The sequence below is a fragment of the Scyliorhinus torazame genome, chromosome 18 (genome assembly GCF_047496885.1).
Source record: "Scyliorhinus torazame isolate Kashiwa2021f chromosome 18, sScyTor2.1, whole genome shotgun sequence".
NCBI classification, from domain to species: Eukaryota; Metazoa; Chordata; class Chondrichthyes; order Carcharhiniformes; family Scyliorhinidae; genus Scyliorhinus; species Scyliorhinus torazame.
The window spans coordinates 90475162-90502401 of record NC_092724.1 but is presented as its reverse complement, the minus strand read 5'-3'; the positions used below and the strand labels follow the sequence as shown (position 1 = coordinate 90502401).

Sequence of the window (27240 nt, the reverse complement as noted above, 5' to 3'; positions counted from 1 at the left end):
CACCTGTTATCCTTACACCCTGTGTGATTCACATACCACCCTCTTTCCAGTCTTGGAAAAAGTAGGAAGTGTTGGAAATGAGGGCGGGACTTTGGCTCGAGCATCCTGCCGTTATTTTGGAAAAAACAGGAGGCTAGGGTGGGGGGAGCTGGGTGCTGGACAATTCAGGTTTAAACCTGATCTGGGATTGAACCTCCTCGTGACTCAGTAATTAATTGGTGGGGAAGAGGGAATTCAATCCCCAATGGGAGAACAGGAGCAGTGACGACAGAAACAAAATAAGCTGCAATTAGGGGAGGAATTCACATATTCTGGACGTGCCAGAATCAGTTAAGACGGTGTCTCGGTAACCTTTTGTACTTGCTGTGTGTGAGCAGGCTTGGGGCTATAGAATCAGTTAAGACGGTGTCTCGGTAACCTTTTGTACTTGCTGTGTGTGAGCAGGCTTGGGGCTATACCACTCGATAATTCTGTCTTTGCTTCCCATCGCTATGGCTTCATCCACAGTGGGTTCCCAGGATAAATTTGTTTGTACGATCTGTCTTGACATCTTCAACAAGCCGACCACCCTCCCGTGTGGCCACAGTTTCTGCCTGCAGTGTATCGACTGTTACTGGGAGCTAAACCCCAGCTTAGGCGGACCCAGTTGCCCGCAGTGTCTCCAAATCTTCAGTCCCAAACCCACCCTGCAACAAAACCTCATCTTGTGTGAAATCATGGAGGAGCTCAGATCAAGGGGCAAGCTTTCAGCGGGGGCGAAGGCTGGCCTCGGGGATGCGGCCTGTGACCTCTGCACCGAGACAAAGTTGAAAGGCAGGAAGTCTCACTTGGATTGCCTGGTCACTTTCCGTCAGAGCCACTTGGCAGCTCATGAGAAGGTCCCACTTTCTCTGGTTGACCCGGTCAAGCAGCTCAACGCCCAGAGACCGTGTGCAACTCACGGGAAACCTCTGGATTGGTTCTGCAGAACCGATGGAATGTGTGTGTGAACTGTGTGCCAGCCAGCAACACCTTATTCACGAAACGGTGACTGTGCCGGAGGAAATGGCTAAACGACAGGTAAGGAAAGCCTTCCGCCTGCTTCTGAAGCAGAGGCCCAGTTTTGAGAGTGGAAACAACCAACATTGAAAGTAAAAATCCAGATCCTTCTACAATGCTGTTGTTCAATTGTTGTATGTGTGCAGTGAATGGTTTATATTCAGAATATAGTAATCAGGGTACTTACCTTGTATATGAGAGAACATCAGGGATTATTGAGGATTTAATGCTTTTACAGTTTATCATAGATAGAATCATAGAATGTACAGTGCAGAAGGAGGCCATTCAGCCATCGAGTCTGCACCGGCCCTTGGAAAGAGCACCCTACCTAAGTCCACACCCCCACCTCTCCCCGTAACCCAGTAGCCCCACTTAACCTTTTTGGACACTAAGGACAATTTAGAACATAGAACATACAGTGCAAAAGGAGGCCATTCGGCCCATTGAGTCTGCACCGACCCACTTAAGCTCTCACTTCCACCCTATCTCCATAACCCAATAACTCTCCTAACAGTTTTTAGTCACTAAGGGCAATTTATCATGGGCAATCCACCCAACCTGCATGTCTTTGGACTGTGGGAGGAGACCGGAGCACCCGGAGGAAACCCATGCAGACACGGGGAGAACGTGCAGACAACGCACAGCTAGTGACCCAGCGGGGAATCGAGCCTGGGATCCTGGAGCTGTGAAGCAACTGTGCTAACCACTGGGCTACTGTGCTGTCCCAAACCGTTTAGTTTTGATTCAACATAATTACTCTAAAAGGACATTATCCATATAAGTGTGACAGTATCAAAAGTGGGTGAGTAGTTCAAGTTCAAAACATTAAATGATCAAATTCATTAAACAAAATTCTTTGATGGGCTGCACTGGCTGGGCCGGTGTTGTCCATCCTTAGTTTCCGTTAAGAAGGTGGGAGTGAGTTGACTCCTTGATCTACTGTTGTCCATGTGGTGTAGCCACAGCCACAGTGCTGTTCAGGAGGGAGGTCCAGGATTTTGATCCAGTGACAGTGAAGGAACAACGATATATTTCCAAGTCAGGATGGTAAGTGGCTTGGTGGGGAAATTCTAGGTGGTGCTGTTGCACCTGCTGTCCCTGTCCTTCTAGGTGGGAAAGGTTTTGAGTTTGGAAGGTGCTGTGTCAGGAGCCTTGGTGAGTTCCTGCTGTGCATCTTGTAATGTGCGCTGGTGGTAGAGGTAGTGAATATTGAAGGTGGGGGATTGTGTGCCAATCAAGTGGTCTGTTTTGACTTGGATGGTGTCAAGCTTCTTGAATTGCACGCATCCAGGCAAGTATTCCATCACTTTCTGACTTGAGCCTTGTAGTTGGGAATTGAACTGAACATCGTGCAATCATCAGTGAACATCCCCACTTCTGACCTTATGCTAGAAGGAAGGTCATTGATGAAGCAGCTGAAAATGGTTGGGCCTGGGACACTACCCTGAAGAACTCCAGCAGTGATGTCCTAGAGCTGAGATGATTGATTTCCAACAACTACAACCTTTTTCCTTAGGTATGAATCAAACCAGCGGAGAGTTCCCCCCCGATTCCCATTGACTTGAGTTTTGTTGGGGCTCGTTGATGCCACACTAGGTCAAAAGCTGCCTTGATGAGAACTGAAGGCACAAAGCCCTCAGACTACATGGCCCAGATGCTGGGAAATCTGGTGGGAAGGGACAGCTTCCTCAAACCACCAAAGATAGATCGGGCTCACAGGTCACTCCCACCGAAACCCAGGGCCGGGGAACAGCCGAGGTGATGGGGATGAATAATCGGCAAGATGCACTGGTACCAGGATCGGGAAAGAAGCCAGTGCTGGACAAGGCAAACAAAGAGCTGCAACTGAGAGGTGTCATAATGTCCACGCATGTATATAATGAAGTGCAGACAGACAGTGATTGGCACACAGGAGGACCAGTGAGCACACGACATGGTGCAGCCAATCACCAGACAGGACACCACCACTATAAAGCCAGAGGGCACTAGGTTTCCCGCTCTCTCGGGACCCAGCTACTGAGACAGTCAGAGTCCACTAGCTAGCACAGTGCAAACACCATGCGGTAGCTAGTAAGTCTGGTCAGGCTACTACAAGGTCTCCAATCAGTTCAGTATAGTGTCGACCCACAGTTAAATATGTATGTTAGTTCTATCGTTCAATAAAACCGTGTTGGATCTTCTACAGTGTTTGAGGTCTGTTTCTCGCATTGCTGCATCAAGTGCAGTCCACACCGAAGCGACCTGCCTAACACATCAAGAGGGTCACCAGATTTGGATGTACCAGGACATTGGGGAAGACCTGGCTAAGCACTGCGTGAAGTTTAACAGAGCAAAGGTGGCTCTGTTCAAAAGTGGGGTGAAGCTCATGATGTTGAACCCAGCCAAATTGTGGGTCACTTTCCAGGGCAGGGAACACTACTTCACAGCCCCTGCGGATCATCCAAGAGAATGGGCTGGGAAGGCAGCAAGAGGAGCAACAGTTAAACAATCACTCGGAAAGACGGAAATGCTCAAAGACAATTTGCACGGGACTGTACCGTCTCGCTCTGAACATGAGAGCTAAAACACAACAATGAGGGCGGGAGGGCAGCAGAGCGCAGGAAAGGGTGCGGAGGAAGAAGAGGGGGAAGAAAGGTAGTGGGCGAAGGATAGATTTAGGCCAACCCCAGGAGAGGGTGGCCACCACACTAGCGGGAAAGCTAGCATCAGGAAGTGTAAGTGAGGGCGGGGGGCTGTGGCACATCTGGTAATCGAGCCATTGGTGATCGCCCTCAGTGCTGTGAAAAATTGGAAGGGAATCCAGAGTCTCACTCTATGCGTCAATCTGCTCCTCTACGGCTTGGCCCCCCAAAGCAGCATGGAGGGGATCATGAGGCTCATGAAGAGTTTTAAGCCTTCTTGGGCTACAAACTCAACCTGAAAAAAGTGAAATCGTCCTGGTGAACCTACAAGGGAGAGGGGCAGAGCTGGAGAGATTGCCATTCAAACAAGCTCAAATCAAATTCCGCTAAAAGAAGGATCCAAAAGCAGGGTCAAAAGGTTCCAGGACAGAATAAAAGTGTATACACACCAACCACACTCTATACCGGTGGGGGGGGTTCAGGAAAGAAACCCCCCGCCCGATGGAAGCTTGTAAATATGTTCGATACATTAGGGTTGGACTATTGTTATATCTTATATCTGTTACCGTATGACCATGCTCTCTGCAGTGTGTTCCACACACAATGTAAAATAACAAGAAACCAATAAAAACATTTAAAAAAAGAGCTGCCTTGATGTCAATGGCAGTCACTCTCCCCTCACCTCTGGAGTTTACCTCCTTTTGTCCATGTTTGGACCAATATTGGAATGAGGTCAGGAGCTTGAGTGACCCTGGCAGAACCCAAACTGAACATCAACAATGTTTTGTTTGTTCAATTATGTCCTTACATAATAATTGTTTTTTCTTTGTCACAGCTGCTTCTGCAATTCTAAATTCCCAATAGTCATGCCCCAATGTTTGTCTCCTATTTGCATGTTCTAAGTTGGTTTAAATTAGGAGCGGAGTTCCCTTAAGGCTCAAGTGATTAAGTGAACATTGCTATACAATAAGTGCCTGTCTAAAAATAAAAATAGCTCCAACTGATGTTTACCCCCCATTTGTACATCTGTATTGCAGAGGAATGATTCTAACTGCAAAGCAAACCCAATGCCCATTTATTAATCATGTTGTATGATTTTACAAAGTATGAAATTTACCTACTTCCCATGTTATGAAGCCCACTGATTAATTTTCATTTTTATGTTGGCTACTTTGTACCTCTAATTCCCCACAGGACACAATCGTACTCCATTACCTCATCACTGATTTTGACCTTTCTTTATTCTCTCTTTTTCAATTTACATTCCTCTCCTGAAATTTCATAACCCCAATCTCTTGTCTGTCACAGCTTTGCCGACATTCCCCAGATTTAACTCCCACCTACATGCCCCCTCACTCACAAATGTATGACATTCCCTCTCCTTTTACATAAATTATGTTAATTCCTAAGTACATAGAATTAAGTAAATAGAATTGTCAGCACCCTGCTAAAAAGATTTTTAAAAGTATATTAATTGTACCAAATTGAAATAGTGATGGACTGACACACTTGCAGGATGTCCTTGACATGGTCGCAAACAACCTCGACATTCAACGAGTGTAAGCCTTTGTGGTTTATGAAGAGGATTCCTCATTGCCCTGGAGAATAGACGGCCACATGTATGCAATCAACGGCTCCCTGCACTTGTGGGAAAGCCAGCTCTGCCTTCCTGGCTGGCCTGGTCCCAGTCAAATTCGCGAACAGCGCATCCATGGCCTCTCTAATGCACATACCTGGGATATGCCACAAAGGTTGCCTGAAAGGAGCTACTGGCATAAACACTTTGGGTGGCCGTCAGGGCTACAGACAGTGGGTGGCCTCTGAGGCCATGTGATGCCACCTCCTGCAGAACCTGGCAAGGGCGAGTGACAGTGTCCCTGGACACCCGGAGTCTCCTCTTGCACTGGTTCTCACTCACCTTTAGATACGTCTTCTGCCATCCATAAACTCTGGCCTGATGATGTTGCCTTGGAGTGACCACTCTGTGATGCAGCCTCTGGCAGCTGAACAGGCCCTACCACCTGTTCCTGCTCCAGGAAATACTGCTGCCTCTGTGCAGCCACAGGTTGAGGCTGGCATCATCTCTCCTGCCTCACAGTTTGCAGGATAACCATCAACTCTCCAGGCTCCATGATTATATTAGCCCAATAACTAAAAGGGAAGTAAGGGAATGAGTGACCATTGAGAATTCCTGTCTGGGCCCTGGCCCATCAGTCGCCAAGCCCTGGGAGTATCCTAGTACTGGTCAGTGACTGATGTTCTTGCCTCCTCACTGAACTCCAGGTCCATACTATCTCGCACACTGGCCACGGCCCCACATGATCCTCTCCCCATTCAGCATGACAGGTGGACATCAACGGGTGGAACAGTAGTACAGTGGTTAGCATTGTTGCTTCACAGTGCCAGGGGTCAGGGTTCGATTCCCGGCTTGGGTCACTGTCTGTGCGGTGTCTGCACGCTCTCCCCGTGTCTGCTCCGATTTCATCCCACAAGTCCCAAAGACGTGCTTTGTTATGTGAAATGGACATTTTGAATTCTCCCTCAGTGTACCTGAACAGGTGCCGGATTGTGGCGACTATGTGTTAATGTAAGCCTACTGTGACAATAATAAAGATTATTATTATCTTGGGTACCCTCATTAGCACTCACGCCTCCTGAAAGGCGAACCCATGAGGCCCAGGGTTTAACTGAGGGGTCCTGTGTGAATACATTCTGTGGGGGAGGGCAATGGCCTGTGAGGACACCATTGGAACATCACATGCTGGAGTTGGGTGGCCTGGTACATTCTGTAATCTTTGGTCCTTGTGCACATGCTGAAGATAAGCCTTGCATTCACAGAATGGGGAGCTCATCATGGAAAGGGTTCATTCGTGAGCACCAATCTGTGCCACTAGCATCCATCACATCTAAGTAACTGGACATAATTGGCCCATCCATCAAGGTTATGGTATGACAATGGGCAAGTGGGCTGGCATGGGCGAACTCATTGCCGTCATGCCTCCATATTAAACATAACAGGAGCAGATAACATAATTGGCAGAGCCCCCCACTCCCAATATTGTGCCCACCCACCAGCCTTGTACTGTGGACACCCACCCATGCCCCACTCTCATTCATGCCAATGGCAGTTCCCCAAAGTCTGCCTCTGCACCCCCACCTGGGAACATAGCCTTTGCTGCCTGTGCTGACCCGGTGGAGAATTCTAGAACTAGGGGGCATAGATTCAAGATAAGTGGCAGAAGGTATAGATGGGACATGACGAAAAATGTTTTTACCAAGGGTAGTGGGAGTCTGAAATTCGCTGCCCGAGTTGGTTGTGGAGGCAGAGACCCTAAACTCTTTTAAAAAGCACCTTAATTGCTGTAAGCTACAGGGCTATGGACCTGGTGCAGGAAGGTGGGATTAGAAAGGACACCTGGGTGCCCGAGAGCTGGCATGGATATAATAGGCCAAATGGCCTCCTTCTGTGCTGTAACTTTTCTGTGGTACTATCTCTCGGGAGGAAGCCTGCCGCCTTAGCCGGGTAGATAATGGATGGCTGGCCTTCTCCCCATAATCATTAAAAGGTCCCTCTCCAGCGTCGCAGCTGGCTCACTTCCCTACCTGTTGGCAACAACTCAAAATCCATTTGCAATTTATTTATTTCCGCCACTAACTTCAGTTTGGGGCGATCGAGTACAAACGGTCCACCTCGAGAATTGAGTCCACCAGCTCCTGCCTCTCCATCTTTTCAGATTTATCCCTATACGCCTTGCAAGAGATTATCTCCCATCCCTAATAGCCACGTCAGGGCTTCCCAGAGTGTGGAAGGCCAGTCCGCCTCATTCCTGTTAAACTCCACATACTCCCCGATAGCAGAGGCTATACGTTCACAAAAATTCTTATTCCCATAACAGCCTCCACGAACAGGCGCCGGCATGTGGCGACTAGGGGCTTTTCACAGTAACTTCATTTGAAGCCTACTTGTGACAATAAGCGATTTTCATTTTCAACACCGTGTCCAATCTCCACAGTGGTCGCTGAGATCGGCTCGGATCCAACATCAGCTACACAAAATGTGGAGCATGATCCGAGATAATGATCCGCAAGTACTCGGCCAGGGAGAACGTATCTACCCACCACAAAGAAGTGAATCTGGGAGTAAACCGGATAGAGGTGGGGAAACAAATTTCCCCCTCATGAACACCAATAACACCTTTGCCACCGCTGCTGGACTCAGAGATTTGGGACTCAACCTATCCAACCTAGGATCCAGAACACAGTTGAAGTACCACCCCCATAATTAGCTGATATAAATCAAGATCTGAGATAGAAGCCAGCACCTTATTAATGAAAGCCGCGTCACCCCAATTCGGTGTATACGCATTGACCAACACCAGCAATGTGCCCGCCAATGACCCAACGACAATTACTTACCTCCCATCTGGTCTGCTACGATATTTACCGCAGAAAAAGCCACCTTCTTATTAATCAGCACAGTGATATATCTGCATCCCTTCCGCAAAATTGTTTGTTACTTTATTTTCAGATGGGTCTCCTGTAGAAAAGCCACATCCACCTTCAAACTTCTCAGGTACGCAAACACCGGGACATTTTCACTGGGCCGTTTAATCCCCTACATCCCAAGTTCTCAACTGGACAGGGGCCTCTGAACCCCTGACCCAGTATCAGGCATATCCACCCCGTGAGGCAATTTTCTTTTTCTTTTCTTGAAACTTTTTTTCCAATTAAGGGGTAATTTAGCTGCCAAATCCACCTACTCTGCACCTCTTTTGGGTTGTGGGGGTGAGACCCACATGCAGACACATGGAGAATGTGCAAACTCCACGCGGAGAGTGATCCAGGGCCGGGATCAAACCCAAGTCCTCGGCACCATGAGGCAGCAGTGCTAACCACTGTGCCTCCTTTCCCCCCTCTCTGTGAGGCAATTAAGCAGTGCCCCTACCTGTGGTAGCTCTGGGACCACCCAAGGAGGCCACCACATCCCCATAAAGCCAGCCCAAAAACAAAGGAACCGTCACTGTCAGCAGTCTACCCCTCCCTCCTCCTCCCCTCCCCACCTCCCAGCCCCACCTTGAAAACCAAACAAACAGCCAACAGAAGAATAAAAGCCCCCATTAACCCTTTAATAAGGATATGGGGAGTCCACACTCAGTCCTAAATCTACTTCCCCTTATTTTGAGGCTATGCCCCCTAGTTCTGCTTTCACCCTCCAGTGGAAACAATCTGCCCACATCTATCCTATCTATTCCCTTCATAATTTTATATGTTTCTATAAGATCCCCCCCCTCATCCTTCTAAATTCCAACGAGTACAGTCCCAGTCTACTCCACCTCTCCTTGTAATCCAACCCCTTCAGTTCTGGGATTAACCTAGTGAATCTCCTCTGCACACCCTCCAATGCCAGTACGTCCTTTCTCAAGTAAGGAGACCAAAACCGAACACAATACTCCAGATGCGGCCTCACTAACACCTTATACAATTGCAAACCTTACAATTGCATACAAATGATGATGATGTCTTGCCCGACTTCTGCCTTGTACTATATTTACCGGACATTACTTGTATGAAGGCATCCTATCCCTTCACACAAAACCAATTTCCACCCTAACATTGCCCATAGACCAGGCAAAAAGGGCTAAAATCAAAGTACCAGGAGCCACCACGTATCACATAGCCGCACCAAAAGAGTGACCCATAATGATGACATTGAAACCATTTTCAATGTTCGTAAAAACCCACCCGGTTTATTAATGTCCTTTATGGAAGGAAATCTTAACCCAGTCTGGCCTACATGTGACTCCAGATCAGCGGTAATATGACTGATCTGGACGTTGAAATGCCCTCTGAAATGGTCAGCAAGCCACTCAGCTGTAAAAAAGATTTAAAAATTCAATAAAAAGGAGTGAAACCAGACAGACCACCCACCATTGACCTAGGTACTGGAAGCAGCAATGGCAAACCCAGCTCTGTCGACCCTGCACAGTCTTCCTCACCAACATCTGGAGGCTTGTGCCAAAGTTGGGAGAGCTGTTTCACAGACTAGTCAACAACAGCCTGACGTATTCATACTCACAGAATCATACCTTACAGATAACTTCCCAGACACTACTATCACCATCCCAGGGCATATCCTGTCTCTCCTTCAGGACAGACCTAGCAGAGGGGACGGCGCGGTGCTATAGTCAGGAGATAGTTACCCTGAGAGTCCTCAACGTCGACTCTAGACCCCATGAAGTCTCATGGCACCAGGTCAAACATGGGCAAGGGAACCTCCTGCTGATTATCACGTACCAGCCACCATCAGCTGATATTGAATAGCACTTGGAAGTGCTGAGGGCAGTAAGAGCACAGAATGTGCTCTGGGGGAGGGACTTCCATGTCCATCACCAGGAGTGGCTCAGTAGCACCACCACAGACCGAGCTGGCGGGTCCTAAAGGACATAGCTGCTAGACTGGGACTGCAGCAGGTGGCGAGGGAACCAACAAGAGAAAAAATCATACTTGACTTCATCCTCACCAACCTGCCTGCTACAGATGCATCTGCCTACAACAGTATTGATGAGAGTGATCACCGTACAGTCATTGTGGAGGTGAAGTCCCATTTTCACGTTGAAGATGCCCTCCATCATGTTGTGTGGCACTACCATTGTGCTAAAAGGGATAGATTTTCAGCAGATTTAGCAACTCAAGACTGGGTACCCATGAGGTGCTCTGGGGCATCAGCAGCAGGCAGAATTGTATTCAACCACAATCTGCAATCTCATGCCTCATATATCCCCCACTTTACCATTACCACCAAGCCAGGGGATCAACCCTGATTTAATGAAGAGTGCAGATGGGCAGGCCAGGAACAATACCAGGTGAGGTGTCAATCTGGTGAAACTACAAAACAGGACTACTTGCACGCCAAACAGCATAAGCAGCATAAGTGATAGAAGTAAGCAATTCCACAACAATGGATCAGATCTAAGCTCTGCCGTCCTGCCACATCCAGCCATGAATGGTGGTGGACAACGAATGAACTCACTGGAGGAGGGGGTTTCATGAATATCTCCATCCTCAATAATGCAGGAGCCCAGATTCAGTGTCAGGATGATGGAAAAAACCTCAGAATTAAGTGTAGACATATTGAACTTTTAAATAAAATGGACAAACAAGCCAAAGGTGGCTGAGGATGTAAATTCGGAGAATGTAAATTCAGTCGCTCCCTGAATCCTTCTGGTGTGTCTGAAACTAAGAGAGAGATGGTGGAATGTCATACTCCCTCTCAGACAGACATTTTAAAGTAAGAAGCCATGCAAACGTGAACTGTCATCTATGTAGATAATGGAAACTAATATCTCTCAGTGGCAATCATATCCAGTAAGTAATATTGCAGACTGGTTTGTGGGTTTCTGTCTTCTATGAATACATGGGAGACTGTGATTTAAAAAAAGGGAGCATAGGGGCGGCACGGTAGCACCGTGGTTACTTCACTGTTGCTTCACAGCTCCAGCGTCCCAGGTTCGATTCTCAGCTTGGGTCACTGTCTGTGTGGGGTTTGCACTTTCTCCTCGTGTCTGTGTGGGTTTCCTCCGGGTCCTCCCACAGCACAAAGTTGTGCAGATTAGGTGGATTGGCTAAATTGCCCTCAGTGACCAAAAAGGTTAGGTGGGGTTACTGGGTCATGGGGATGGGGTGGAGGTGTGGGCTTAAGTCGGGCGCTCTTTCCAAGAGCTGGTGCAGACTCGATGGGCTGAATAGCCTCCTTCTGCACTGTAAATTCTACGATTCTATAATTCTATGATTCTATGAGCTGCAGAACCTCGTGTGTGGACTAGCGTTTGATGCGTCAGTGTGTGACATAGATGTAAGGAAAGGCAATAGTAGACACCCCTGCTGTCTGGTAACACACGCTCTCTGATTGCGGAAGCAAGCCATGTCAGCAACTCCACAGCTGAAAAGGAAACAGCGCAACATCTCAGCTAATCTGCAGGAGTCTTGAAACCAACTAGTAAACTGCTGAAGTCAGTGCTACGGGAATCACGAACCTCAAACGGCCGCAACATTTCACTATCTATTCCTCATGGACAAATCAAAGACTGATTCCTATGTATTTTTTAACTTACTTTTCATTTCAATTCTCATCTCCAATCTGTGTGAAAGTTTGTGCTCGTGTTTTATTACTTGCCTCGCGTTTCGCAACTAATATACCTAATCTTTCTTTAACTGCAGAAAGCCTGGTTAAATTGGAACCTATAAAATATACATTTTCCTATTCCTATTCCTAATAAATTAATCTGAAAGGGAAGGGAGCAATCCAGTGTTGTGTGCTGACCTGTATCCGTCACCATTAATAGAGGGCCTATCTGCTGGACTGTCAGATGGACAACAGTTCAATAAGAGAAATCTTTCCCAAGGGTCCTTCCCGTTAATTCCCTGATTAACTAATCATGATGCAGCCATAAGAAACTCTGAACCAATAAAGACGCATCCGTCTCGACTAAAACCACAGAGACCGGCTCAGTTCGAGACTGAAATGCGATGCATGTTGCAGAAACCAGGGAAGATACTGTGGTTCACAGAACACCAAGTAGAGTTTGACAGATTAGTGGACAAACCAGAGCTGACTGCCCCGGACTTTTCCAGACAATTTAAAAATGGCCACAGATGCCAGTGACCTGGGGTGAGGACCAGTTCTACTACAAGACAATGTTGCAGGAAAAGAGAGGCCAGTGAGATATTTTTTGAAAAAACTAAGTCCGTGCCAAACAAGTATTCCACCATTGAAAAGGAAGACTTGCTACTAGCTCTTCTGCACTTTGAAGTATATGTTCGACATTACAATGAACAGAGCTTAGTTTAAACAGACCATAACCCACTTATGTTTATAGAGAAGGTTAAAACCCGTAACACAAGCTTATTCCATTGAAGTTTATTATTACAACAGTTCAATGCTTTGTTATGCAGCACGTTTAATGAAATATTCAAGTTCCAATTTCGCAGGAGCCAAAATTGATACTGAGTCACAGAAAGACTTGCATTTATGCAGCAACTTTCCTGACCACAACATATCCCAAAGCTCCCAGAGTCAATTAAATACTTTTGAAAGTAATCACTGTTTTGATCTAAGAAACAAAGTTAGCTCCCACAAACAGCAGTGCGATAATGATCAGATAATTATTTTTGCGAAGTTAATTGAGGGATAAATATTGGCCAGGACACTGGGGAGAAGCAACCGTTCTCCTTTGAAACAGAGCTGAGGGATTTCACACACACACTTAAGAGGGTTGTTTGAAACACCACCTGTGGGATTCTCCGTCAGCGGGATCCTTCGCTTTGCCGGCAGCACACCCATGCCTGCAGGTTTCCTGACGGCATGGAGTGGCCACAATGGGGAATCCCATTGGTCAGCTGTGGGAACAGAGGATCCCGCTGCTGGCGGGGTGCGCCGTGCCGGAAAACGGGGCTGGCGGGAGGGAGAATTCCATTCCGCACCTTTAACAGTGCAGCATTCCCACAGTATCGATTCAGTGTCAGTCTAGATTTCTGTGTTCAAGTCTCTGGTGTGGGACTGGAACCTTCCAGACTCTAGATGAGTCGGGAAGAGGAGATATTAGCAGCAGTGACAAAATGCTTGTGCAAAGAGGTAGGTTTAAGGCAAGAGTTTTAAAAAGCTGGTTTAGAAAGAGAATTACAGAGATTGGGGTCTAAGAAACAGATAGCAAAGTTGTCAATGGTGGAGTGATGAAAATCAGGAGCTGGATTCTCCCGTCAACCCCAGCCGAATGTTTCTCGGCAGTGCACCGTTCGTTGGTGGCGGGATTCTCTACTCCCGCGCTTGTCAATGGGGTTTCCACCCCATGCTGTCGGGAAACTCGCGGGCGTGGGTGCACTGCCAGCAGAGACGGGTAATCCCAACATCTGGAGAATTCCAGCCCAGAGAGTCGCACGAGGCCAGAATTGGAGAAGTACAACAATCTTGAAGTGTAGCAGAATTTGAGGAAGTCATCGAGATGGAGAGATCAAAATGTTGTGATACATGCACCCTCGTTGTAGATTATTAATCGCATGTGGTTTTCTTCTAGAATCTGATTCTCCAGGAGTCATCTAAAAATAAACTACAGCTACAAAAGACATTGGCAGAGGTCAGCAAGCTTCAGCTGAAAGCTGATTCAGTTAAGGTAAGCATGTTGATTATTCTGCACTTAATGAGCTTCTCTCCTGTCATGTGAGAGTACCTTTAAGATATGGATGTTTAAGCAATGTACCTTTTAAGAAAACAGTGATGTCAGAGAGTGGGTGGGGCTGAGCTCAGGTCAGCCATTTTGCAGTTTGGTTTTGCAGTTTGGAAGAAAAGAGCTGGGTGCGTGTCTGTGTTTTGCAGTGAGCTGGATCTCTGCCATGAAAGACTATCTCTGGATCATTTGGGTGATTTAAACTTATAATAGTGAAGCCTTTAACCTGATGTGATTCTGTTTAAAGGTGTTAAGTCTCTTGGAAGTTTGAAGGAACATTTTAAGGAATTATTTACTGTTGCAATATTTTCTGAGTTATCTTTGAAGTAAGGGGTGTTAAGAGATCCAATGTTTATTTGAGATGTTAAGTTGAGTTCATGGAATAAACAGTGTTTTGTGTTTAAAAACCCACGTGTCCATAATTGTAATCCCACACCTAGGGAAAAAGCCGTGTGCTAGGAAAAGCAACAAATCCATTGAAGGGAGAGGTTGGTTGAACTCAATGATACATTTTGGTTTCTGAAAACGCCTTGCCCATAACACTCCATTTAGAACATAGGAACAGGAGGAGGCCATTCAGTCCATTGATGCTATTCTTCCATTCAATTAGATGATAGCTGATTAGTATCGTTACTCCATTTACCTGCTTTTGTTCCGTATATATTAATAGCATTGACTAACACAAATCTATGAATTCAGGTTTTGAACTTTCACTCAGTCCCAACAGCGTTTTAGAGGAGACAGCTCCAGACTCCCACTTTGTGTCATGAAATGCTTCTTGCCATCACCCTAAACGCCCAGTTTGATTTTAAGTATACGCTCGTTTGTCCTGGTATCCCCCCAGCAGATGAAGTAGTTTCTCTCCACGTAAAGTAGCGAATCCTCCAATCACCTTGATATTTTCCATCACTCCATCATTATCGGCCGTGCCTACAGCTGCTGAGGCCAAAATTCTGAAATTCCCCCCTGAACCAATTTTTATCCCCGTCTCCTGCGCTGGGAGTGCAGTTCTGTTTGATAACTCTCTGTGATGTGCTTTGGAATGTTTTGTTATGTCAAGGTGCTTTTTAAATGCAAATTGTACTTGCTGGATGCCTCAGTCAGATCATCGCCTCGACTTTCTATAGTTGAGGCAGCACACACCTCAGACTGGAACGTCGCTGACTCCCTTTTGTTGTTCATAGAATTCCTCACAGGAGCTGAGAACTGAGGTCACTAAGAAATTTACTGCCATGATCAAAGTCATTGAAGAAGCACATAAAGAAGCGATTGGGCTGATCAATGATGATGAGCAAGCCATGCTGCGCCAAGTTGAGGGTGTCAGGAGCCAACTGCAGCAGAGGTGTGCTGAACTCAGCAGGAACGAGAATCAACTGAGTACCCTGTTGAAGATCAATGATGACCTAATATTTTTGCAGGTAAGTATAAATAAAAGAATCGTTTAAAATTTGTCACCAGGGCTGATCACCAGAAGAAGATTGTCCAAAGGTTCAGGCCATCATGTCCTTCTCCTGGGGATTGAAGTTAGGATTCTCAGTTTCATACGTGTCAGCCTCTGACTTTGCTATGAGTTACCTTTTGTTTTCTATAAATTGTATTGACTATTCGGGCTGTCTTGTGATCAAGCAGGTTTAAAGGCCAGATTTTTGTCAAGGAGAACGGAAGTGGGAATTAGGAAATATCGCAGGATCAGGCATCCCACCTTGATCTTGGAAGAGCCTTGTTATGATCTTGATAGAGAACAGTCATGTTTTCTTTAGAATCTGAAAGCTCATGTTTATTTAAAGAATAAAAAAACAAGTTTATTACATAAAATCAAAGAACATAAATACTGAGAAATACATTCGATTTTAAATAGTCAGTTAAGTTAAAGGTAATAAAAGTACACTGAACTCAGTTTCTTATAATCTAAACCAACCGTAACTCCACTTTCCTCCCATATATTCATGTACAGGCTATGATTTCTTGGCTGCCCTTTCAAACCCCCTCTCAGTTTCCTATAATTCCATACTCTTATTCAACACATGCCTCTTTAGCATCTTGAGCATGACCACCTCAAATCGGGGGCGACATTCTCCGACCCCCCCGCCGGGTCGGAGAATCGCCGGGGGCTGGCATGAATCCCGCCCCTGCCGGTTGCCGAAGTCTCCGGCACCGGATATTCGGCGGGGGCGGGAATCGCGCCGCGCCGGTTGGCGGGCCTCCCCGCTCCATTCTCCGGCACGGATGGGCTGAAGTCCCGCCGATAAATTGCCTGTCCCACCGGCGTAAATTAAACCACCTACCTTACCGGCGGGACAAGGCGGCGCGGGTGGGCTCTGGGGTCCTGGGGGGGGCGCGGGGCGATCTGGCCCCGAGGGGTGCCCCCACGGTGGCCTGGCCCGTGATCGGGGCCCACCGATCCGCGGGCGGGCCTGTGCCGTGGGGGCACTCTTTCCCTTCCGCCTCCGCCACGGTCTCCACCATGGCGGAGGCGGAAGAGACTCCCTCCACTGCGCATGCGTGGGAAACTGTCAGCGGCCGCTGACGTTCACTCGCATGCGCCGCCCCGAGATGTCATTTCCGCGCCAGCTGGCGGGGCAACAAAGGCCGTTTCCGCCAGCTGGCAGGGCGGAAATTCCTCCGGCGTCGGCCTAGCCCCTCAATGTTGGGGCTCGGCCCCCAAAGATGCCGACCATTCCGCACCTTTGCGGCGGCGGAATGCCCGTCTGATTGGCGCCGTTTTGGGCGCCAGTCGGCGGACATCGCGCCGTTTCGGGAGAATTTCGCCCCGGATCTCTACTGATTCTAATGTTCTTTAACGTTGATGTTCACTCAAGAGAATAGATGCATCAAAATCTCTCTCTCTTTCCCTCTCTCTCCACCTCTCTCTCTCACACAAACATACACACTCTCAGTTTGGCTATATCCAAAGTTTAACTTCTTGGGCGAAATTCTCCGGAAACGGCGCGATGTCCGCCGACTGGCGCCCAAAACGGCACCAATCAGACGGGCATCGCGCCGCCCCAAAGGTGCGGAATGCTCCGCATCTTTGGGGACCGAGCCCCAACATTGAGGGGCTAGGCCGACACTGGAGGAATTTCTGCCCCGCCAGCTGGCTGAAACGGCCTTTGTTGCCCCGCCAGCTGGCGCGGAAATGACATCTCCGGGCGGCGTATGCGCGGGAGCGTCAGCGGCCGCTGACAGTTTCCCACGCATGCGCAGTGGAGGGAGTCTCTTCCACCTCCGCCATGGTGGAGACCGTGGTGGAGGCGGAAGGGAAAGAGTGCCCCCACGGCACAGGCCCGCCCGCAGATCGGTGGGCCCCGATTGCGGGCCAGGCCACCGTGGGGGCACCCCCCGGGGCCAGATCGCCCCGCACCCCCCCCCCCCCAGGACCCGGGAGCCCGCCCACGCCACCTTGTCCCGCCGTTAAGGTAGGTGATTTAATTTACGCCAGCGGGACAGGCAATTTATCGGCGGGACCTCGGCCCATCCGGGCCGGAGAATCGAGCGGGGGGGCCTGCCAACCGGCGCGGCGTGATTCCCGCCCCAGCCGAATCTCCGGTGCCGGAGACTTCGGCAACCGGCGGGGCCGGGATTCACACCAGCCCCCGGCGATTCTCCGACCCGGCGGGTGGTCGGAGAATGTCGCCCCTTGTTTGGAAATCTTGAGTTAACAAGAGGGTTAAACTGAAAAAAATTCACCTGAACTCTAAGAGACCTGTTTTCTCCCCACTTGTTCTCAAATATAAAAACTAAACTGCTTGAACATAGAACCATCCCCTATAATTAATTCAGGTTGAACGTTTTTCTCTATTGTTTATCTCACAGGCAATCTGGTCGCATGATTATTTACTGGAAGCCAGGTGCTTTACCATAAATCCCCTTTTGGAGAAATGTAGTTCTTCAAGGGGCCATCATCCCAAAATACATTTCCCCCCAAAGAGCATGTCAGTCATCATTATACCATGTCCATTCCCACTCACCCAATATGCATGAGGTATATAACGAATGACCCGAGTCTACATTGTTTGCTGTTAAGTCTTTGAAATGCTCACATAATAAAAAGAAAACAGCCATTCAAAATTGTACCTTGCCTTTTGATAAAGCCGTAAATGAAGCCTAGGCAGTGAAAGTCCCATTGAAAAAATCTTTAAGATATCTGCAGGTCCGGAATTTTGTCAGGAAGGAGGTTCAGAGCTTCCCGATAGTGTCGGCCTCCACATTGTTGGAGGAGGTATTGAAGTCAGGGGGAATGGAGAGGGGGTGTCAGTGATTTATGGGAAGATTCTGGGGAAGGACAAGGCATTCTGGGGAAGGACAAGGTATCATTGGAGGGGATTAAAGCAAAGTGTGAGGAAGAGTTGGGAGAGGGTATGAAGGAAGAAGGGCTGTGGTGTGAGGTGCTTCAGAGGGTGAATGCCTCAACCTAGTGTGTGAGGCTGGGGCTGATACAGTTGAAGGTGGTATATAGGGCGCACCTCACGAGGGCGAGGATGAGACAACCTTTGAGGGGGTGGAGGATATGTGTGAGCGCTGTGGGAGGAGCCCCGCAAACCATATTCACATGTTTTGGTCCTGCCCGAAACTGGAGTGGTATTAGAGGGAGGTCTTTAAGGTCATCTCGGGGGTGGTGCATGTGAGGTTCGAACCAGGGCCCCTTGAAGCCATATTCGGGGTGTCGGACCAGCCTGGGCTGGAGGTGGATGCAGGGGCATATGCCTTAGCCTTCGCCTCGCTGATTGCCTGGGGGCGAGTCCTGCTGGGCTGGAGGTCAGCATCTCCGCCCTGTGCCTTGGCTTGGCGGGGGGACCTGCTGGAATTTTGGACACTTGAGAAGGTGAGGTTTGAGTTGAAGAAGAGGATGGAAGGGTTCTACAATTCATGGGCATTGTTTATCCTGCACTTTCAAGAATTGGATACCATCGAACATTAGGGGGGCTGGCTGGGGGCTGGGGGGCTGAGTTATATGTTTTATTGTTTACCATGTAAGGGATGACCGTGGTTTAGTTTTTGGTCTTTCTTGTTTTGTAGTTGGATGTAGGGGTGGTGTTTGGGTTTGTATATTGTAGGGGACGCTGGTTGGGGGATATCTATTGTATTTATTATTGTTGGTTATCTTTTGTTGGTTGTATATTTGATCAAAAAATTGAAAATGCGAATAAAAATATTTTTTATAAAAGAAAACAATCATTAATCCATTTCGCACCTCTTAATCTTGTTCAAACAAACACGAAAGTCATCGAAAGATCATGTTATTACAAGGTCATAAAGCTGTAAATCAAACAAATCCAGCCGTGCCCTTTGCAGCTTTGTGAACAGATACCTGCTGTGCTGGTCCACTCGTCATTTTTGCCTTCATAAGGGCAGCATGTGGCGCAGTGGGTAGCACTGGGACTGGGCGCTGAGGACCTGGGTTCGAATCTCGGGCCTGGGTCACTGTCCGTGTGGAGTTTGCCCAGTCTCCCTGTGTCTGCTTGGGCTTTACCCCCACAACCCAAATATGTGCTGGTTAGGTGGATTGGCCACGCTAAATTGCCCCTTAATTGGAAAAGAAAAATAATTGGCTACTCTAAATTTATATTTTTAAAAAATTCTTGCCTTCATATTTGATCTGAATGAGTCGGTCTCTCGAGTGTTTTCTGTGAACCCACCTCAGTATGAGCTCAACTGCTCTCTCGACGCTGAAATGTCTTTGGTGCAGCATAAGTACCAGCATAGGCACTTAACTCGAATGACTTGCTCCTGCCTTGTAAAGCTCAAGTAACTCTATGAACTAGAGAAGCTATCGTCAAAGTAAATATTAAATAGAGGTGTTTCATATTTGATTTCCCTTGTCACCCTCAACACATCAAATGGTTCACTTCAGGTTAAGAGTCCTGCCACCTCTACCTGACCAGCCTTAAACGTGAGTCCAGGCCCACACTAGAGGGGTAAGTCACTGCTCTCGGGGTCACTGAGTTTGGACCAGTGTTGCAGGAAGAAATGGGGAGAATATAATGGTGCAGTCAGTTTAAGCCCTGAAATTGAATACCAGCTGATGGTCCGTACATTGAATAATCCATTGTGCTTTCTCCCTGATAGGGATCCAGTTGTTTCAAAGCAAGTGAGCAACCTCTGGATTTCTCACAGTTAAATACAGATGTCCAATCTACAATGGCTCATGTCAACTTGGCTGTCACAGACCTTGCAACATGGATTGAACAGCGAGTGCAGAAGTTTCCCAATCAAATCCGAGGCAAATGAAACATAGTCAGCGAATAATGTGTTTTGTATTAACATTTTAGTTTCAGCATTATGTAAAAGGCAAGTGACCTGGTTCAGTGTGATGATTTTCAAAGAGTCCTCAGTGCATTGTGTCCTCAGAGCACTTTACCCTCAAGGCACGGTGTCCTCCGCGCACGGTGTCCTACCGCGCACGGTGTCCTACCGCGCACGGTGTCCTACCGCGCACGGTGTCCTACCGCGCACGGTGTCCTACCGCGCACGGTGTCCTACCGCGCACGGTGTCCTACCGCGCACGGTGTCCTACCGCGCACGGTGTCCTACCGCGCACGGTGTCCTACCGCGCACGGTGTCCTACCGCGCACGGTGTCCTACCGCGCACGGTGTCCTACCGCGCACGGTGTCCTACCGCGCACGGTGTCCTACCGCGCACGGTGTCCTACCGCGCACGGTGTCCTACCGCGCACGGTGTCCTACCGCGCACGGTGTCCTACCGCGCACGGGCAGGGTAAGGAAGAAGGATGTGGAGGCTTTAGAGAGGGTGCAGAAGAGATTTACCAGAATGTTGCCTGGTATGGAGGGCATTAGCTATGAGGAGCGGTTGAATAAACTCGGTTTGTTCTCACTGGAATGACGGAGGTTGAGGGGCCACCTGATAGAGGTCTACAAAATTATGAGGGGCATAGACAGAGTGGATAGTCAGAGGCTTTTCCCCAGGGTAGAGGGGTCAATTACTAGGGGGCATAGGTTTAAGGTGAGAGGGGCAAGGTTTAGAGTAGATGTACGAGGCAAGTTTTTTTACACAGAGGGTAGTGGGTGCCTGGAACTCGCTACCGGAGGAGGTAGTGGAAGCAGGGACGATAGTGACATTTAAGGGGCATCTTGACAAATACATGAATAGGATGGGAATAGAGGGATACGCACCCAGGAAGTGTAGACGATTGTAGTTTAGTCGGGCAGCATGGTCGGCAAGGGCTTGGAGGGCCGAAGGGCCTGTTCCTGTGCTGTACATTTCTTTGTTCTTTGTTCTTTGTTCATGTTGTAAAGAAAATAAGTTGGTATTATGTTTTGCATTTTCTGGTGATCTTGGAATAGTGAGTGTAAACCTGGTCCTGCTTTGTGTTCAAATCACAACGGGAATGAATGTCTGTCACACCCATTTGTTTCTCAGTCCCTTGGGCTTGAGGGATGTGGGGGTGGGATGGGTTTCCCTTCAGAATGGAACATTGAGGCCAATTGTACAATTGCATCAACAAAGAGGCTGCAAATAAACCTGGCATCTTTTCAATCTGTTTGCCTAATCTTGGTAATAAAAGATTCAATCAGGTACCTATTGCCTGTCTGGACTTCTGTCAGATGAAAGAACGACTCAGTTTCATATAGTGCCTTTTCTCTTGGATGTCCCATAAGAACATAAGCTCACTAAAGCTAGTTCACTGTTACAACTCCCACTGAGGTCACGGGGCGGGGACCGTCCGGTTCCCCGTGACATCCACTTGTCATAACACCAGTATATCATGGTGCAGACACACACTGATGGACACACAGTGGGACCAATCAACATACGCAAAACCGCAGCCAATCACCAGTGAGAGCACACGCACTATAAAGACAGGGGGCATCAGAGTTCCCGCTCATTCAAGCAGCAGCTAGCTAGCAGCACAGAGCTCACAGCCTGCAACACAGACATTCACCATGTGCTGAGTGCATCACCTGGTTAGGACAAGGCAAAGGTATTTGGTTAAAGCTAGTATCGTATTTACCCACAGTTCAAGTATGTTTAAATCGTTAATCTTTTAATAAAATAGTGTTGCACTACTTCAAGTGTTGGTGACCTGTATGTGATCCAGAACACCCAACACATCATGATACCAGGGGTGGTTGCATACTAGCACTTTTTAGACCTACCTGCAAGTGATCTGCCTTCCGCCAGCATTCCGTCATCCTGCCCCATGGATAACATCAGCCCGCCGCTCCGCATCGCCGGCAACCTCGGGGCCAGCTGGAAGATTTTCAAACAGCGCTTCCAGCTCTTCCTCGAAGCCACGGACAAGGGGGCGACTCGGACACCAGAAAGATTGCTCTGCTCCTCTCCACGGCCGTGGACCATGCCATCCACATTTTCAACTCTCTCAGCTTTGCAGATGACGAAGACAAGGTGAAGTTCAAGACGGTTCTCCTCAAATTTGACACTCACTGCAGCTTAGAGGTGAATGAAAGTTTTGAACGCGACGTGTTCCGGCAGCGTTTGCAGGGTAAGGAAGAACCTTTCCAATTCTTTCTAACGCACCTCCGCATCCTTGCGCAATCTTGCAGCTACGGGCCCACCTCCGACTCCATGATATGCAACCAGATCGTTTTCAGTCGGACCCCCTACGTCAGCAGCTCCTCAAAGTAAAGCAACTCACCCTAGCGACCGCCATTGAGACCTGTGTCCTACATGAAAATGCCACCAGTCGGGACTCCCATATACAAGCAGCTAAAACGGCCATTTCGCGCGCTTTTCGCGGACACCTGCGCTTGTACACACCAAACGAGGGGACGGCGACGTGGAGGAACGTAATGTGCAGGCGCGCACCACGCATGACCGCACCGTGCATGCGCGGTGGTGCAGTGAACGTACTGACATCACGACGTGCGGCAACTGTGGCTCCGCCCATTTAAAGCTGCAATGCACTGCAAAATCTCGACAATGCCTACAATGTGGCAGACTTGGCCACTATGCTGCCTGCTGTCGAGCAGCTCAGCCTGCCAATTCGCATCGCTTCAGCCAGCCTCGCAGGAACGTTCAGGCAATTCAACCCACGTCCACCGAGTCCGATTCCGACCTCCCACACAGCAGTGACACCGAGGACCCGAAGGCGCCTTTTCAAGTCAGTGTCGTAACGAAAACAGGCTGTCCCCGAAGCAAAGACACCAGCCGCTGTCGGTGTACAGCATCAATCCAGACGATGAGTGGTGTGCCATCCTGACGGTCAACCGGTCCCAAATACGATTCCGCCTGGACACTGGTGCCTCCGCCAATCTCATGGCGTGGTCTGCTTTCCAAAGCCTTCGTGTCAAACCAACCATTTTCCCATCGGCCTGCCAGCTATTGGACTACAATGGCAACATCATTCCTGCTACCGGCTCGTGCCAACCCGAAGTGACGCACAAGTCACGAAAAGCCATCCTTCCTTTCGAGATCGTGGGCTCCTCGAAGGACTCTCTGCTTGGCGCACAGGCGTGCAAGCTGCTAAACTTCGTTCAAAGAGTTCACTCTCTCTCGCCTGATGACGCGTCTGCCTTCCAGGCTGCTGACTTCAGGGCGCAACTCGACGCCATCATCGACCAGCACCGCAACGTATTCGAAGGCATGGGCACGCTCCCATATACTTACAAGATCCTTCTCAAACAGAACGCCACGCCTGTGGTGCATGCACCTCGCAGAGTCCCAGCACCCCTCAAGGACCGCCTCAAGCAGCAGCTGCAGGACGTCCAAGACCAAGGAGTGATCTCCAGAGTTACAGAACCAACCGACTGGGTCAGTTCCATGGTGTGCGTAAAAAAGCCTTCCGGTGAGCTCAGACTCTGCATTGATCCAAAGGATCTGAATCGCAACATAATGAGGGAACATTATCCAATTCCCAAGCGTGAAGAGATCACATGCGAGATGGCTCGCGCCAAGCTCTTCACCAAACTTGACGCCTCGAAAGGATTCTGGCAAATTCAACTAGACAGATCCAGCAGGAAACCGTGTACCTTTAACAATCCTTTTGGCAGATATTGTTACAACAGGATGCCGTTTGGGATCATATCGGCGTCAGAAGTCTTCCACAGGATCATGGAACAAATGATGGAAGGCATTGAAGGTGTTTGTGTCTATGTCGACGACGTAATCATTTGGTCCACCACCCCGCAGGAGCATATCAGTCGCCACCAGCGTGTGTTCAAATGCATACGGGAGCAGGGCCTACGCCTCAACAGAGCCAAATGCTCCTTCGGCCAGACAAAACTCCAGTTCCGAGGGGACCACATCTCCCAGTTGGGTGTGCGGCCGGATGCGGACAAGGTGGCTGCCATCACAGCCATGAAAAAGCCAGAGGACGAGAAGGCAGTCCTCCGATTTCTGGGCATGGACACTTCCTAGGGAAGTTCATCCCTAACCTCGCCTCTCATACCACAGCTCTCAGGAACCTGGTCAGGAAGACGACAGACTTCAATGGCTTCCTGCCCACGAGCGCGAATGGAGAGAACTTAAAACCAAACTTACGACAGCCCCGCCGGTATTGGCCTTTTTTGATCCAGCGAAAGAGACAAAAATTTTGACCGATGCCAGCCAATCCAGCATTGGGGCGGTGCTCCTGCAACACGATGTGGCCTCATCATGGGCCCCCGTTGCATATGCGTCACGTGCCATGGTCCCCACGGAACAGCGCTACGCGCACATAGAAAAGGAGTGCCTGGGCCTGTTGACCGGTGTCAAGTTTCATGATTATGTGTATGGCCTTCCCCAATTCACCGTCGAGACCGACCATCGCCCGCTGGTCAAGATAATACAAAAGGACTTGAACGACATGACGCCTCGCCTCCAGCGCATTCTGCTCAACCTCAGGCGATACGACTTCCAGCTGGTATACACCCCAGGCAAAGACCTGATCATAGCCGACGCTCTGTCCAGGGCAGTCAACACCCCGTGTGACCCAGCGGGATTCGTCTGCCAGGCTGACGCCCATGTAGCCTTCGTGGCCTCCAATCTACCGGCCACGGATGAACGCCTCGTCCAAATTCGCCGCGAGACTGCGGCTGACCCCCTGCTACAGCGTGTCATGTGCCATCTAACAGACTGGTGGCTCAAGGGCCAATGCCCGCAGTTCTACAACATCAGAGACGATCTGGCGGTAGTCGATGGTGTCCTCCTGAAGCTGGACCGCATTGTTATACCGCACCAGCTTGTCTTGGAACAGCTACACGAGGGCCATCTTGGCGTGGAGAAGTGCCGCCGACGGGCCCGAGAGGCAGTGTACTGGCCCGGCATCAATGACGACATCGCCAACACAGTGCTCAACTGCCCCACCTATCAGCAGTTCCATCCGCCCAACCACATGAGACCCTACAGCTCCATGAGTTGGTCACGTCCACTTGGTCCAAGGTTGGCAAGGTCCAAGTTCCACGCGCTGGGCAGGGACTATGTTCTGATTGTAGACTATTTTTCAAACTACCCGGAGGTGGTACGGTTGCACGACATCACATCGTCTGCAGTCATCCGTGCCTGTAAGGACACCTTTGCTCGACACGGCATCCCACTCACTGTGATGTCGGACAATGTCCCCTGCCTCGCAAGCCAGGAATGGTCCAACTTTGTCAGGAGGTACAACTTTGTGCATGTGACATCCAGTCCCCTGTACCCCCAATCCAATGGCAAAGCGGAGAAGGGTGTCCACATAGGCAGCCTTGCAGAGGAGCCGTTTGACTATGCTGGGTCCGATATCTACCTCGCCTTGCTGGCCTATCGCTCGGCCCCACTGTCCACTGGCCTGTCACCAGCCCAGCTGCTCATGGGTCGTACCCTGAGGACGACGGTGTCGTCCATTCACGTCCCAAACCTCAACCACGTTCCGGTCCTTCAACTAATGCAGCTGTCTCGTGCACAGCACAAGGCGGCTCATGACTCCCGTGCAGCTGATCTCCCTGCTCTGGCTCCAGATGACAACGTCCGCATCCATCTTCCGGATGGTGGCTGGTCTGCAACTGCTGTGGTTCTTCGGCAGGTGGCTCCCCGCTCGTTCCTGGTTCGTCTACCGGATGGCTCCATTCTGCGCCGCAATAGACGTGCCCTTCGTCTCGTTCCGCGCTCGCTACGTGATCTTCCGCCAGTGCCACGCCCTCCTGTTGTCCCTGACCTGGACTATGCAGAGATTCCGGTCACTCTGCATCCTCCTCACTCTGACGCAGTCTGTCCCGCTCCTCAGCTGGTGGCTCCTGACCCACCCTTGAGGCGGTCAACCAGAATTCTCAGAGACTTAATTTGTGAACTTTGTGCACGAAAGGACTCTCTGGTCTGTTCAGTTCTTCCGTTTAATCGTTCAAGTGGTTTGTATATAGTGTTCATCTTGTTATTTGTGTGACTCACTGTTTTTTCTGCACCAGGCACCTTCCCATGTAAATAGCTTAGTTTTATGTACATAGTCCTGTAAATGTTTCGCACACACGTAGTCAGGAACATTCACCACACACTATTTATTATTGTCACGCAGGCACATTTATTTATAAAACGGAAAATGTCATAATATACACCAATATATCATGGTGCAGACACACACTGATGGACACACAGTGGGACCAATCAACATACACAACACCGCAGCCAATCACCAGTGAGAGCACACACACTATAAAGACAGGGGGCATCAGAGTTCCCGCTTATTCGAGTTGCAGCTAGCTAGGAGCACAGAGCTCACAGCCGGCAACACAGACATTCACCATGTGCTGAGTGCGTAAACTGGTTAGGACAAGGCAAAGGTCTTTAGTTAAAGCTAGTATCGTATTTATCCACAGTTCAAGTATGTTTAAATAGTTAACCTTTTAATAAAATAGTGTTGCACTACTTCAAGTGTTGGTGACCTGTATGTGATCCAGAACACATCAACACATCACCACTGAATTCAAACTTCCCCTTTAATGAGGGGAGCCCACATAGTGTAAAAACTCCGACCTGAGTATAGGTCGTGGTGGGAGGCCCTTCGGGAGTGGAGAGAATTAGTGTAAGTGTAAATAAACCCATATTTCTGGAATGTGGCGACTAGGGGCTTTTCACAGTAACTGCATTGCAGTGTTAATGTAAGCCTACTTGTGACAATAAAGATTATTATTATCTTTTGACACTAAGAGGCAATTTAGCATGGCCAATCCACCTAACCTGCACATCTTTGGAATGTGGGAGGAATCCAGAGCATCCGGAGGAAACCCACGCAGACACGGGGAGATGTGCAAATTTCACACAGTCACCCAAGACCGGAATTGAATCGCAGTCGCTGGCGCTGTGTGGCAGCAGCGTGAATCACTGTGCCACTGTGCTGCCCATTCTGTTGGATTTTCAAACCAGTAAAGTTTTCACAGGAAGTGTCTTGGAAAAGCATTAGAGAGCAGACAAGGCCTCAGTTTAGTTTTATCCA

General features: G+C 49.0%; 1 protein-coding gene across 1 annotated transcript; it reads left to right on the top strand.

The window, feature by feature from the left end:
• The first annotated feature begins 390 nt into the window (after window positions 1-390).
• LOC140395364 (E3 ubiquitin/ISG15 ligase TRIM25-like) lies at window positions 391-21904 on the top strand. The gene is given in 5 exon segments (XM_072483019.1): window positions 391-982; window positions 984-1059; window positions 13730-13825; window positions 15064-15297; window positions 19946-21904. Coding segments are annotated over 5 exon segments (1059 nt in total). The 5' UTR covers window positions 391-491; the 3' UTR covers window positions 20108-21904.
• The last annotated feature ends 5336 nt before the right edge of the window (window positions 21905-27240 follow it).